Here is a 15345-nt window from a genome sequence, read left to right as displayed (position 1 = left end):
AGACGGATCTCTGTGAGTTAGAGGCCAGCCTGGTCTACAAGAGCTAGTTCCAGGACAGGAACCAAAAAAAGCTACAGAGAAACCCTGTCTCGAAAAATCAAAAAAAAAAAAAAAAGAAAGAAAAAGAAATTAAATGATAAAAATCTCAGTAGGCACCCTGAAACATAACAAATGGTGACAAAGGAAAGTTAAGAGATTAATTCCAGTGACTGTCTTCTTTACATTAAGACTACAATGGAGCCGGGCGGTGGTGGCACACGCCTTTAATTTCAGCACTTGGGAGGCAGAGACAGGTGAATCTCCATGAGTTCGATGCCAGTCTGGTGTATAAGAGCTAGTTCTGGAACAGGCTCCAAAGCTACAGAGAAACCCTGTCTCGAAAAACAAAAACAAAAAACACTGAAAAAGAAAGAGGAGACAGCCAATGGGAATTTTCAAATTCGTGCAACAATGGTCACTGCAAATAAAAGCTGTCACATGAAATTCAGAGAAACTAAAGCAAAGCTTAAATGTAAGATTTGAGCCATCATTATGCCATCTTTAGTACTTCCTCCTCCAGGGGAGGGGGGGACTTGATTTAAGGCTTTCTATTAATATAAAAATGTAAACCAGATGGTGAAATATTAAGCAATCATGGCAGAAATTAGGGCTGAACCTAGTATGTTTGCAACACTCCAGATAGTCAGTCATCTAGGATTCAATCTCAGTGTCTAGAATCTTTGTTATTTGATGTACAGTTCTTAATTTTTCATTCTTTCACCATTCATAATTCTGACATAAATAAAACCAATGTAGAGCATGAGAATGTGGCTCAGTAAAGTGCTTGCCTGTTATGCTGTCATCTGAGGGGAGGGAACCACCATTGAGAAAAATGCCTCCTTCATATCAGGCTATAGGCAAACCTGAAGGGCATTTTCTTAATGGGGAAGGGCCCAGCCCATCATGGGTGGCGCAATCCCTGGGCTAGCAGTTGTGGTCTGTACAAGAAAGCAGGCTAGGTATGGAGAGAGTAAGTCAGTAAGCAGCACTCCTACATGGCCTCTGCATCTGCCTCCAGGTTACTGCCCGAGTTCCTGTCCTGACGTCCCTTGATGATATACTATGATGTAGAAGTTTAAACCCTTCTTCACCAAGTTACTTTTGTCATGGTGTTTCATCATAGCTATAGTAACCCTAACTAGCACACCTAGTATGCATGAAGTTCTGAGTTTGATCCCTTGATCCACATAGTGAGTTGAAGCCAGCCTGGAATATACGAAAATTTGTCTCAAACTTTGATATAATCTATGTAATTCTTAAATACTTTAGACATTTTAAAATATTAATATTTAGAAGTCACTTATAGATACTATAAAATATACTAATAGGTAGCCTTTGCTTACCATCTAATATTGTCTAGGAATTTACCATCACATGAAATGTCATATAAATGTTTTTGATATCATTTCAATGTAAAATTTCTGCAAAGTATTTATGTGTATGTACATACACATATATACTGACATGTGAAATAGAAAAAAAATCACTTTACAGAACAGCAAGTACCAACTTAAACTTCCTTTGAGATTTGTTCTGAATCTCTGAGGAAAAATTTTTAAAGTAGGTTGATACAAACCCATTAGAAAAGACATTAACTCTACCACAGTAAGACATGCCCACCTCTGTCCTTCCTTCCTCTAAACCTCAATTGTCCATAGTTACACTGACCTTCCTGATACTATTTCTGTGCTGTGGATGCACCCACCCCAGCCCACTCCAGTCAGTTCTCAGACAAACCAGTCATGAAAATCATTGCAAAACACAAGTTAGAACTCATGTCTAGCTAGCACTGTTACTGAAGCCACAAACCTGAGATTAGGTAGGTCATGGGACCTACGAGACAACCTACTACTAATATTCTGCTAGATGAATATAACATTAAACCAACACTCAAAGACTTATCACCATACCCATGGGCAAATGCATCTCACAGCCCTCATCAGAGAAGATTATTGTTGCAATAGATGACAATTAACACAATAACCCACAACTGGTCACCATGCAGACACTACAAAAAAGCAAGGTGTTCAACCCTAAATGCAACATCTACATCATGCTCTTAAATCTCATGGACCATCTCAGAAGAGAGACTGGAAGGAATATATGGAGCTAGATGCAATGATGACTACAGCGAAACAATGTTTTCTGGAGATAGTAGTTGTACATATGAAATGACAGCAACTATGACAGCATGCACATGATCTTCATGAAATAAAGTCAGACAAGAATAAAGTGGGGAGGTGACCAGGAAATTTCATTCCGAGCTGAGAAGCTATTGGCAACTGAGCTTTTTGAAAGGGAAAGTCAGTTCTGTAAAGAGTTATAGGCCCTGAGAGGCTACCCATGGTCTAGTAGATGACCCAGGCATTAAGTAGACACAGTGAATTTAAAGAAGAAAACACGTGAGAATTGAAGGAAATTGGGGAAAGGGTTCAATGGAAGGGAAAGGAGAGTGGAATAGACCAAAACACATTATATTCAATATACAAAATTCCCAATAATAAAATAATGGTACAAGAGAAAATACTAAGCATTGAATTTAAAAAACTATCATTTCATTGTGCATTATAAATACAAATATCTGAAGACAAATCAGGCTACTAATACTTAAAGCTCATGAACATAAAGTGCAAGAGCACACTGCACTAGGAACATGTACGAAACTAACAAAATCTGAATTTGGGTAGGGGATGATGTGAATATATGTAAGATGTATGATGTATGCAATGTGTATGTAACTGTGTGATGTGTGTGGTGTCTATATAATGTATGTGACGTGTGTATGGTGTATGTGTGATGTATATGTAACGTGTGTGTAGCATTGTGTAGTATGTGTGATGTGTGTGGTATGTATACAATGTGTATACAATGTGTGTGATTTGTATTGTATGTGATATGTGTGTAATGGATGTGTGTGTAATGTGTATGCAATATGCGTGTAATATATGTGATGTTTATGTGGTATGCAGTGTGTGAGATGTCTGCGGAATGTGAAATGTTGTGACATATGTATGATGCATGTATGTGTTCCTGCACCCATGCAAAGACATGGAGAGACCAGAGGTCAATGCCAGGTGTCTCTCTATCTTTTTCTATCTTCTATTTTTGAGTTAAGGTCTCTAGGTGAACCCCCAGCTCACCATTTCAGGAAGACTGGCTGGTTAGCGAGGCAGGGATTCATCTGTTTCTGTGCCACTCCCAGAGCATATGGATTATATGCATTCACTACCATACAGGACTTTTACTTGGATGTAATGACTCATGCACTTTACCCAGTGAGCTAACTGCTGTGGATTCTTTTTTTTTAATATTTTATTTATTTATTATGTATACAATATTCTGTCTGTGTCTATGCCTGAAGGCCAGAAGAGGGCACCAGACCTCATTACAGATGGTTGTGAGCCACCATGTGGTGGCTGGGAATTGAACTCAGGACCTTTGGAAGAGCAGGCAATGCTCTTAACCACTGAGCCATCTCTCCTGGAACTAGCTCTGTAGACCAGGCTGGTCTCGAATTCACAGAGATCCGCCTGCCTCTGCCTCCCGAGTGCTGGGATTAAAGGCGTGCGCCACCATCGCCTGGCTGAATTATGCTATTCTTTTTTTTTTTTTTTTTTTTTGGATTTTCGAGACAGGGTTTCTCCGTAGCTTTTGGTTCCTGTCCTGGAACTAGCTCTTGTAGACCAGGCTGGCCTCGAACTCACAGAGATCCGCCTGCCTCTGCCTCCCCTTAATTTCTTAAAAAAAAAAAAGAAAGAAAAAGAAAAAAATATGACCAATTTGATTTGACATTTATGTCCTCGAATCTGACAAAATCCATATTCTGAAATCCAATTCTGAAGAGTTTTAGGATGGTGTTAGGAGGTGTGGCTTATGAAGGGGTGACTGCTTCGGTCCTGAGAGAGCCCTACTGAACAGGGTGAGGGTCCAGTGGATCCCACTGTCCTCTCACCATGTGACTCAGCTGGGAAAACTCAACCCTCACTGCACACTACAGCTGCTAACCTCCTGACCTTAAGACGCCTTAGCTTTAGAACTGTCAGAAATACATTATTGTTTTAAGCTACCTAGTCTATGACATTTGTTACAGCAATGAAATTAACAGATTATTACTGTCTGTTTTAATAATTATGAATGTATTGTCAATTTTACTGATGTACAACACACAATTATTATAAAGGAAACCCAAGATATGATATAACTTCAACCTACTATATCTTAGTAGGTATCCCCCCAAAAAATGTAACACAGGATCTCTCCATGCACCCCAAGGTGGCCTTAATTCACAACCCTCCTCATTTAACCTCCCAAGTAATGCCATTCTAGGTAAGGACATGACATCAAGACAAATATTGATTTTTCTTAACAAAAAAAAAATATACATATAACCAATGTTGGGCATGTTACCACACACCCATAATCCCAGGAACTCAATTGCTGAAGTAGAAGGATTGTCGTGAGAATGAAGTCGTCCTGGGCTACATAATGAGTTCCAGGCCAGCATAGGCAACAGTGTGAGTCCCTGCCTCAAAAAGAAAAAAGAAAAGAAAACAAATCCTAGGCATAAACAAAAAAAAAATTCTCCTGCCTTCCTTCCCCTGTGAGTTATAGAGATAAAATGAACAATTTATTTAAGACATTTTCGATTGTGTGTAGTTGTTCTCTGGCCCTTAAAATGCCCTACTGCTTTAACATGTAATGCCTGGTTGTTAAGTTTTTCAGTTTTCACATGATAGTTTTTCTGACTCCATGTGACAATCAGCAAACAAACAATACACACTTGTTGAATAAATATTATGAACATGTGATGGATGACTAGATGAGTATAAACAGTGTAATACAGGTGAATACCAGGAATTTCTAACACCATAACATGGACAACTATAGGATTCAAGTTCTGTTATCTCAAACTCTCTTAATCTAATCAACTATAAAACATTTTAAGTAGGCTGGAGAGATGGCTCAGAGGTTAAGAGAACTGGCTGTTCTGCCAGAGGTCCTGAGTTCAATTCCCAGCAACCACATGGTGACTCACAACCATCTATAATAAAATCTGGTACCCTCTTCTGGTGTGCCAGCAGAACACTGTATACATAGTAAATAAATAAATCTTTTAAAAAAAAAAACATTTTAAGACAATTCATGAAACCCACAAAAAAATCACAATGCACAAATATAGTAATTAGCAAATTATCATTACACAGATTAGGTACTAAACTTGGGCCCAGACTCTCTCACTAAAGAGCATCCTGCATGACTGGAAAGTGTCACATCAGTATATATAGGAAGAGATAAATATACTATAAAATATTATGAGGGACTAGGTGAGAGCAACTGGATTTCTATAGGTCAAATTAATAAAAAGTGCCTTTTTGGACTTTTGCTGCTCAGGTGCAGGCCACATTAGGCAGAAGAACAGAGACCCACAGCTGCACCAAAGCCAAGCTAATCAATCACCAGAAGGCCAGATTCCAACAAGGACAGAGACTCCATGTTAGATTAGAGGTCATACAAGCCACCATAAAGTCAGGCCACAAAGACCAGAAGACAAAAGAGTGCTATGGGAAAATAGTCTTGTACCCTATAAAAATTTGTCACTTGTGTTGGTTTATTAAAATGCTGATTGACCAGTAGCCAGGCAGGAAGTATAGGCAGGGCAACCAGAATAGGAGAATCTGTAAAGAAAGGTTCAGGCTGTAGTCGTCACCCAGACCCAGAGGAAGCAAGATGAGAATGACTCACTGAAAAAGTCACTTGGCTAATACGAACAAGAATTATGGGTTAATATAAGATATGAGTTAATAAGAAGCCTGAGCTAATAGGTCAACCAGTTTATAATTAATGTAAGCCTCTGTGTATTTCTTCGGGACTGAATGGCTATGGGACTAGGCAGGACAGAAACCTCCACCAACAAAAGAAGAAACAGAATCCAAGGAACACAACACCCATCCAACAAAGACAAACTCAGAAATTGAGACCTAGACCTATAATCATCACAAATCCAGATGCCTAAACACCAGTGTAAGAATACAATCAACAATAGGCAAGGCAATATGGCAACACCAGAGCCCATCTATCCTATGAGAGCAAGGCCAGAATACTTCAACACAGCTGAAGAACAACAAAAAAAAAATACCTTAAAGTCAACTTTATGAAGATGATAAGAGACCTTAAAGAGTCAAGGAAAAGAAAAAAATTAAAAGAAATCAATAAATACCTTAAAGAATGCCAAGGAAAAACAAACAGGTGAAGGAAACTATTCCGGAAATGAAAAATCAAAATAGATGCAATGGAAAACACTAACTGAGAGAAGTGTAGAAACAGAAAATCTGGGTAAGCCAACGTGATGTGGGATGCCCCTCTATAAGCTGTAAATATGTTTTATTATCACTGATTAATAAAGAAGTTGCTTTGGCCTATGGCAGGGCAAAACAGAGCTAGGCTGGAAAACAAAACTGAATGTGGAGAGAAAGAAGGCAGAACAGGGAGATACCATGTAGCTGTCGAAGGCAACAGACACCGGAACTTTACCAGTAGGTCCCAGCCTCATGGTGATATACAGATTAATAGAAATGGGTTAATTTAACATGTAAGAGCCAGCGAGAAATACATCTGAATCATCAGACAAACAACATTGTAATTAATATAGTTTCTGTGTGATTATTCGGGTCTGGCTGGCTGGGAAACCAATCAATGCACAGTCTCTGTCTACACCAACACGAACTACAGACTCAAGCATAACCAACAGAATACAAGAGATGGAAGAGAAAAATCTCAGTTGTTGAAGATATGATAGAAGAAATAGATTCATCAGTCAAAGAAAATGTTAAATCTAAAAAACTTATAACACACAAAGCACTATGGAAAGACAAACCTAAGAATAATAGGGATAAAAAGAAGAAGAATCCCAGTTCAAAAACCCAGAAAATATATTTAACAAAATCATAGAATAATATTTTCCCAACCTAAAGAAAGTCATGCCTGGGCCGGGCGGTGGTGGCGCACGCCTTTAATCCCAGCACTCGGGAGGCAGAGGCAGGCGGATCTCTGTGAGGCTCAAGAAATCATGCAGAGGAAAGGCAGGAAGGATCAGAGGAACCTAGGGGTCAGGGATATTCCAAGAACACAGCCCACAGAATCAACTGACTGGGCCTCAGGGGGGGCTCATAGGGAGCTGACCTAGGTCCTCAGCATACACTTTATAGCTGGGTAGCTTGGTGTTCTTGTGGGATTCCTAACACTTGGAGCAGAGGCAGTCACTCACTCTTTTGCCTACTTATGGGATCTTTTTCCTCCTATGGGGTCACCTTGTCCAGCCTTAATGTGATGATGGTATGTACCTGGGCTTATTTTAACATATCATGCCATGTTTGGGTGATGAAGAGGCCCACTCTTCTCTGAGGGAAATTAAAGAACGCATGGATGTGGGGAGAGGGAAATAGTGGGGAGGAGGATGGGGTGAGGGAAAACTGTGGTAGGGATGTAATATATGGGAGAAGAATAATCTTTAAAAAAAAATTAAAGGCATCTTCTCTTTAAAAAAATAAAAATGCAAAATAAACTCAAAATAAATGATAACTCTGGTTAAGTTAATACAGAGGAGTGGAAGAATCTACTTGTAAAATATTATAGTTACACAGTGAGTTTCCAAGTATGTAAAGATTTTTCACTACTAGGCAAGATAGAGTAACAAAATAAACTTATCATCTTGTCTGAATCAATGAGGAAAAAAGCAAAATATGAATATCAACAGTTTTAGACATTAGACCCCAAGCAACAAAGGACTGTTATCCTGTAAAAAAGAAAAGAAAAACATAAAAACCAAGCTGCACTCAGAGAGTCACTTGTATGACTTCCAGAGTTTCTAGGCCACAGTCCAGGAGCCCAGCAGTCTCTAAAGCAGAGAGATGGAACTGAGCCATCAGAAGCCAAAATGGCTAGAGTTCACAGGACAAATTACAACAGAGGAAAGAACACCAGAGAGAGGGCTCCAGAGACCTGGAGAAAGCACCTCTTTAGTAGTTTGCTGAACGGAGACCAGAGTTTAAGAAAGAGGAAAAGGCCCAAAGCCCTGAAGCATACAACCTGCCAATTGCTAAGGAAACAATCCCAAGTTCAGATAGGGCCAGGAAACCTTAACTCCCACGGGCTGAGGGGGCCTCTTCACTCTCACATCATCTGCTGCAGTGTGACAATGAGGCTAAATGTATTCTCTAGACTTGGGAAGCCTAAAGCAGGACCTGGAAAGACCAAATGCTTTAATAAAATTTTATGTCTATTAAAACATAAAAACATTCAATACACAAAAAATGTAAAACTCATTACGCCTGCAATCCAATAAAAAAACTACCAAACAGAAAAATAAAACCTACAGGGGAAAGGGATATTACTCAACTCAACATTATCTAAAAGTAATAAAAATTATAAAAACCAGTAAACAAAAATATTTTAAAAATTGGTAAATCTCTATTCATATATATTTAGGAAGACAGAAGCCATTCATAAAGATACTAGTCTAACATATAGCAGTAAATACAAAGTCAGAAATGATAAACTAGACTGGACGTTGACTTGCTGGTAACCGGATAACAAAGAATAACTGAGATTGAAAACCACAAGCAATGAAAACTTCCAAATGAAACAAAGAAAAGGGCAAGAAGAATTAACAAGTCAGGGAGTTATAGAAGTATACATAAGAAGAATTAACAAGTCAGGGAGTTACAGAAGTATACATAAGCCAAATGCAGCTCCTCAGCCTACTGACAGGAGCATGCAGACAGATGATGTGACTGTCATAGTTAGCTTCAGCTTCACACGCCCAGGAGGAAGGATATGCAATGGAGATACCTCCTTCAGACTGGCCTAGGCATGCCTGTGAGGCATTTTATTAACTGTTAGTCAGGGTTGGTGGGCCAGCCTGCCGTGTGTGGTACTGTCTCTGGGTGGGTGAGCGAGCCTAGGCTGTATAAGAAACGTAGCTGACTAAGTAGAAAAAAAGCCAGTACTCAGTATTTCTCCAGGGTCTCCACTTCCTACCTCCAATTCCCACTAGAGTTCCTATTCTAACCTGCCTCAGTGATGAACTGTGACATGGAAGTGTTACCCAAATAATTCATTCCCTCCCAAAGTTGCTTTTGGTCACTGATCACAAACTAGAGCACCTACTATAAAGGACACTGTCCTAACTGGGAGGGGACATAGTTCAGTGGTATAGTGTTTGCCTGGTGCGTGTAAGGTGTAGCAAGGGTAAGAAAGGAAAAGAAACACCAAAACATCAAAAAACAAATGAGAGCAGGGCATAGTCAGAGACATCTGTCATCCGCCACTCAGGTGACAGAAGTAGGAGCGTGAGGCCAGCCTAAGGCAACACAGCAGGACTCCACATCAGAACAACAAATGCATTTGGTATACATAACCTACACAGCATCACTATTTATCAACACAGTGTAACTATTGTGTCAATGTTTCCATTTGTACTCATGTGGCTAAGTAGGAACTGAGGGAAAAAAAAAACACCCACAACTACAGCTACATGGACATGTCTTATACACAAACACATACACAGAGGAGGGCAGAGCATCTTCAACAAAGAGTGTGGAAAACCTGTATTTTTATAAGTAGAACAACAAAATAAAATCTCACACAACAAAAATTAACCTAAAATTAATTCAAGACCTTAAGTAGGCCCTTAAACTTCGAAATCACTAGAAGATATGAAGAAAAGACTTCAAGATGTAGGAATAGACAAGGGCTTTCTAAAAGGCCTCAAACAGCAGAAAAGGTAATCCCCACAACTGACAAATGATGAAACTAAAACATCGATGCTCAGCAAAGGAAGAATCGGCATACTGAAGAGAAAACACACAGGATAGGAGAAAAACCTTTGCCAACGACACATCTCATAAGTAGATTCCATAGAAAACTCAAAAGACTAAACATTCAAAGACTATATCATCCAATAAACAAATGGAAACATAAATTGAAGACATTTTTCAATAAAAGAAATTGAGAAGCCACAGAGATAATCCACAGCTCAGCAGCTCAGAGCACGTGCTTTTCTCCCAGAGGATTCAGAATCAATTCTAGGACCCACATGGCAGCCTACAAAACGGATCCAATAGCTTCTGGCTTCCTCAGGCACCAGATAAACATGTGGTACACAGACATACATGCAAGCAAATCATAAACACAAATGGACACAGCATATTAAAAATAAATATATGGCTGGGCGGTGGTGTGCACGCCTTTAATCCCAGCACTTTGGAGGCAGAGGCAGGCAGAGCTCTGTGAGTTTGAGGCCAGCCTGGTCTATAGAGTGAGTTCCATGATAGCCAGGATTATAAAGAGAAACCCTGTCTCGATAAACCAAAGGGGGAAATATAATTTAACACCCTTAGTTGCCATGATAATGTAATTTAAAATTGCTTCTCAAATCTGTTTCATCACAGTCAAATTGGCTATTATCAAGAAAACAATGATGGCAGATACTGTTGAAGAGGGAGGGCAAAGGAATCCTTATAGAGTTGCAGGTGAGAATGAAAACTGTGCAGATCAATATAGGTATTCCTCGAAAACAAAAACAGGCCAGGCATGGGTGCAGTGATATTCGTTTGTATTTTAATAAGTAAAGTTCAGAGATTAAAGCAGCCGCACTGGTCAGCCTTAAAGACCAGGCAGTGGTGACACATACCTTTAATCCCAGTAGCCACACTAGTTTGCCATTGAAACCAAGTGGTAGTGGTGTCTGCCTTTAATGCCAGCACTAGTGAGGAATATAAAACAGGAGGAGACAGCTCTCAGACACAGTCTCATGAGATTCCTGGAGGCAGGATCGCCATTTTGGACTGAGGTAGAGGTGAAAGCCAGTGGCTGGCTGCTTTGCTTTTTTGACCTTCAAGTTGAAAGCAATTTCTGTCTATTGGTTTTTATTAATTGTGCTACACATTTGTGGCTCACTCCTTTAATCCCAGCACTTGAAAAACAGAGTCAGGCAGATCTTTGTGAGTTCAAAGCCTGTGTAGTCTACATACTGAATTCTAGGCCACCAGAGCTACACAGTTAGAGGACATCACAACAAATACATAGAACTACCCTACGATCCAGCCATACCATCCCTTGGCATATACATACCCAAAGGAATCTAAGCAAGCATACCAAAGAGATACTTAGACAACCATGCTTATTACAGTACTGTTCTCAATAGTCAAGATGTGGAAGTAACCCAGAAATCCAACAATAGATAAAGAAAATGTGGTGTATATACTCATAGGAGTTTTATTCAGCCTGGATAGATGAGATCATTTTAATAAAAAATTTTTCCTTGTAAAATATTAAGGTATTATACTCACTTTTGGCAACTACTTTGCCTTGTTTTGTCTTTCTTCCTTTTCTTTATGAGGCAATCACAGTGGATTATATAACCATTCCAGGTGTTTAATATACCCACACATGTGGTAGTTTGAGAGGTTCCTCATAAATATCAAGCATTTGAATACTTGCCCAGTTGGTGGCTGTTACAGAGGATTAGGATGTGTACACTGGCCAGAGGAAGTATGGGTGTCAAGGGTGTCGAGGTGGATCCGCTCCACCTGGACCAAAGGTTAGAGAATTCAAGTCTGTTCCTTATATCATGTTAATGAAGTCCGTTGCCTCACCTCTCCCCTTTTGGAGTGAAATATATAAGCAGGTGGAAAATAACTTCAGGTGGTTCAGTACTCACTGAATGTCCCTCCCGAGGCTGTTCTGTGTTTCTGTCTCTGTTCCTTTTGCTTAATAATTCGAACCCTCACGGTCCTACACAGGAACGTACAAGTTTTGTCAAAGCTGATCTTCAACAGCATGTCACTGGGGACAAGCTTTAAGGTCTCAAAAGGCTCAGGCCACTTCAAGCTGGCTCTCTCTGTTTTCCGGCTAGTGGCTGTGAGCTCTCAGCTATTGCTGCCATGCTTTCGTTCTGTCAAGATAGACTCTAGCCCTCGGGAACAACAAGCCCAGTTCAACTTTCTTGAATGAACTGCTTGGTCACGGTGTCTCTAATACAATGGTGTAACTAATACAATGCACATTTTTATAGAGCCTTAGAAATACAGCTATTTATTATACATAAATAGAAAATACACATAACATAAAAAGCATCTGAGAATGAGAAAGCCTTCAATTTAGGACAATTGTTACTAAGCAAAGGAACGCCACAGCTCAGCATAGGGCTATGGGACACTGTGTAAGGTGAGGATCCACTAGAAAGGCCTTAGCTGGCTGAACATGATGGATTCAACAGAATGAGGATTCCAAATGCAAGGCCAGTCTGGGCTTTATGACAATATCCAAAAAGAAGAAGAAGGAAGAAGGAGGAGGAGAAGAAAGAAAGAAAACTTCAGTCTAGATAGCCTCAAATCCTTTGGTGATATTTTATTCCCTAACTTAGGTGGTATCAACTAGTTCAGCATATTGATTTGCAGGCTTTTTGCTGTTGTTTTTTAAGAAACTATAGCTGGGCATGCTGATGCAGACCTTTATCCTAGCAGACAGGGACCAAGAAATTTCTGTGAGTTCAAGGCCAGCTGGCCCATAAATCAATGTCCAAGCAAGGCAGAACTACACAGTGAGACCCTGTCTCAACAAATCAAAAAGAATGTAAATATAAGTTAACTTTCATCTTATTTTTAATCCTACAATGTAAAGATCTATTGCTATAAACTGAGAGAGAGCACCATGCGGGTAGGGTTCCCATGACAAGTATCACTGTACTAATAGAACAAGGGGCACTGGCAAGCCTCTCTCTCTCATTCTCCCTGTCTCGCTCTCTCTGACTTCTCTTCCTCTCCTCACCTTTTACTCCTTCCTTCCCCTCTATCCTTCTCTCTATCTTCCTCTCTTTTACCCTCTTCTTCCCATCTGTACCTCTACAGACTCCTCTCCCCTTCTCTTTCCCATATAGTTTCAATGACAGGACAAACAAGAAGGCAACTGCTTGCAAGGCAAAAAGAAAATCCACACCAAGCCAAACAGGCCAGAACTATGAACTTGAACTTCTCAACCTCTACATTTATGAGAGTTTAAATTTTGTGTAAACATTCCCTCAAAGATACTGTGTTGTAGAGTAAATTAGAATTAATGTCTCCCTCCTTTTTTCTACTTAGTAATAGGACTAGAAAGCAAATTTTCTAACCACTGAGAAACATTTAGGCCGTTTACAGCTTTATACACTGCCAAGAAAATTTTATACTATACATTTTTAAGACTGATTTTTATATGTATGAGTGTTTTCCCTACATATATGCATACATATAATCCGAATACCTGGTACACACAAAGGTCAGAAGAAGTTGTCAGGTCGCCTGCAACTGGAGTTATGGATGAGTGTAAAACACCATGTGGGTGCTGGGAACTGAACTGGGGTCCTCTTTAAGCAAGTGCTCTTAACCTCTAAGTCACACATCTTTCCAACCCAGTCTTTTTAACCTTTAAATCTGCACTGTGATTTTTCTGACTAATGTGATGAACTTATTGCTCTATTGTGATATAGCCCCAGCACTAGTTACTTAGTACATCTTTTCCCCATCACAGCAACCAAGACGACACCATCATCAAAGACTGAATCCCCTTAACTTGCAAATCTGTTATTCTGATCTTTTTATGTTTTTTACCTCTTCTGAGTAAGATAAATAAGGTGAAAGATAAGACTTTGCTAATTATTAGTAGCAGTGGATAACAGTTGCATCATGGCTATTCACAATATGCAACATGTATTTTTCTATTAATGTCCCATAACTAATTACTTTAGACACTGTGCTCCAGTATCTTTAGGTTCTGAGTTTCAGAACAAAATAACCCTAACTGATCACTTGGTGACACAATCCTCTTGAGAATCAACGGCATACAAAATCCAGAAATTAATTAAAACCTCCTTTGAGCCATGAGATTCTATTCCATCTGGAGCTTATCAACTGTAGAGTATGCTACCATTACAGAACAAAGTGACTTAGACGTGTGATCTCTGGTACAGAACCAACAGCACCATCCTCTGTGGATTAAAGCGGCCTTTGAACACTAACATGCCAAGACAGAGTCAAGAGGAAGAGTGGTTACCAGGGAGGAATCCTGCCTGCAGAGAGCTTGCCCTTCTGCCCTTCACACAAGAGTCTGTTTGCAACTGAGACTGGATTCTTGATGCCTACAATAGAAAAGTGACATAAAAAGAAATCAGAAATTTCTTCACATTTCTCCACTTAGTTTTGTGCTGTTTCAATAACTTTAAAATATCTTTGAAATTCTTTACAGACACCAAATGTAGTAACACAAACTTAACACGACACAATAAAAACTTAAAATGTAGTCTACGGAAGCAGTTCTCAACTTGCGGGTCATGAACCCTTTGAGAACTAAACAACCCTTTCACAAGGGTAGCCTAAAACCATCTGCATATTAGACATTTGCATTACAATTCATTAACAGTGGCAAACTTATAGTTATAAAGTAGCAACAAAAAAAAATTCCATGGTTGGGGGTCACCACAACAGGAAGAACAGTATTAAAGGGTTGCAGCATTAGGAAGGTTGAGAACCACTGGTCTTGGGGAACTTGGACCTGAGACTAAGAAGTAGACATTTTAAAACACAATTAATAAAAACTCAGAGAGAGACATTGGGGATCAACCTGAAGACCAGGAAAGCAAAACAGGCAGCCACTGGCTCTTACCTCTACCTCAGTCCGAAATGGCGATCCTGCCTCCAGGAATCTCAGCATGAGACTGAGACTGAGAGCTGTCTCCTCCCATTTTAAAATCCTCTCGAGTTCTGGGATTAAGGGTGTGCACCACTACTGCCTGGTTTCTATGGCAAACTAGTGTGGTGACTGTGATTAAAGGTGTTGTCATTGTGGTCACTGGGATAAAAGTTCATTGCTGCCTGGTCTGTAAGGCTAGCCAACGTGGCTGTTTTACTCTACGGCTCTTCAGGCAAGCTTTATTTATTAAAATACAAATTAAATGCCACTACAACATTTTAATTTTCAAACAATGTTTATTAATATGGAACTCATCTAATACATATTCAAGCAAGAACTGCACACTATGGGCAGAAAAACAGCCGAATCCTTTCCTGGTAGGAAGAGAGCCCACACAGAAATGTAAATACAAGCGTGTCTGTGTCCTTTCCTGGTAGGAGGAGAGCCCACGCAGAAAGGTAAATACAAGCGAGTCTGTGTCCTTTCCTGGTAGGAGAAGAACCCACGCAGAAAGGTAAATACAAGCGTGTCTGTGTCCTTTCCTGGTAGGAGGAGAGCCCACGCAGAAAGGTAAATACAAGC

The 15345-nt window shown here is 39.8% G+C and overlaps 1 protein-coding gene across 6 annotated transcripts in view; it reads right to left on the bottom strand.

Moving 5' to 3' along the window:
• Positions 1-15345, bottom strand: part of Tasp1 (taspase 1) — a 221528-nt gene that overhangs the window by 157722 nt on the left and 48461 nt on the right. For all 6 annotated transcript variants that reach the window (XR_003378538.1, XM_026788512.1, XM_005365529.3 and 3 more), the window contains one exon: positions 14128-14212. Coding sequence is in view for 5 of the 6 variants with exons in the window: in XM_026788512.1 (XP_026644313.1) it covers positions 14128-14212 (85 nt within the window). In the remaining variant the exon portion in view is untranslated. The remainder of the gene's footprint in view (positions 1-14127; positions 14213-15345) is intronic.

This window comes from Microtus ochrogaster, unplaced genomic scaffold, assembly GCF_000317375.1.
Source record: "Microtus ochrogaster isolate Prairie Vole_2 unplaced genomic scaffold, MicOch1.0 UNK3, whole genome shotgun sequence".
NCBI classification, from domain to species: Eukaryota; Metazoa; Chordata; class Mammalia; order Rodentia; family Cricetidae; genus Microtus; species Microtus ochrogaster.
The sequence above is the reverse complement of the archived record's forward strand: the minus strand, read 5'-3'. Positions and strand labels throughout refer to the sequence as shown.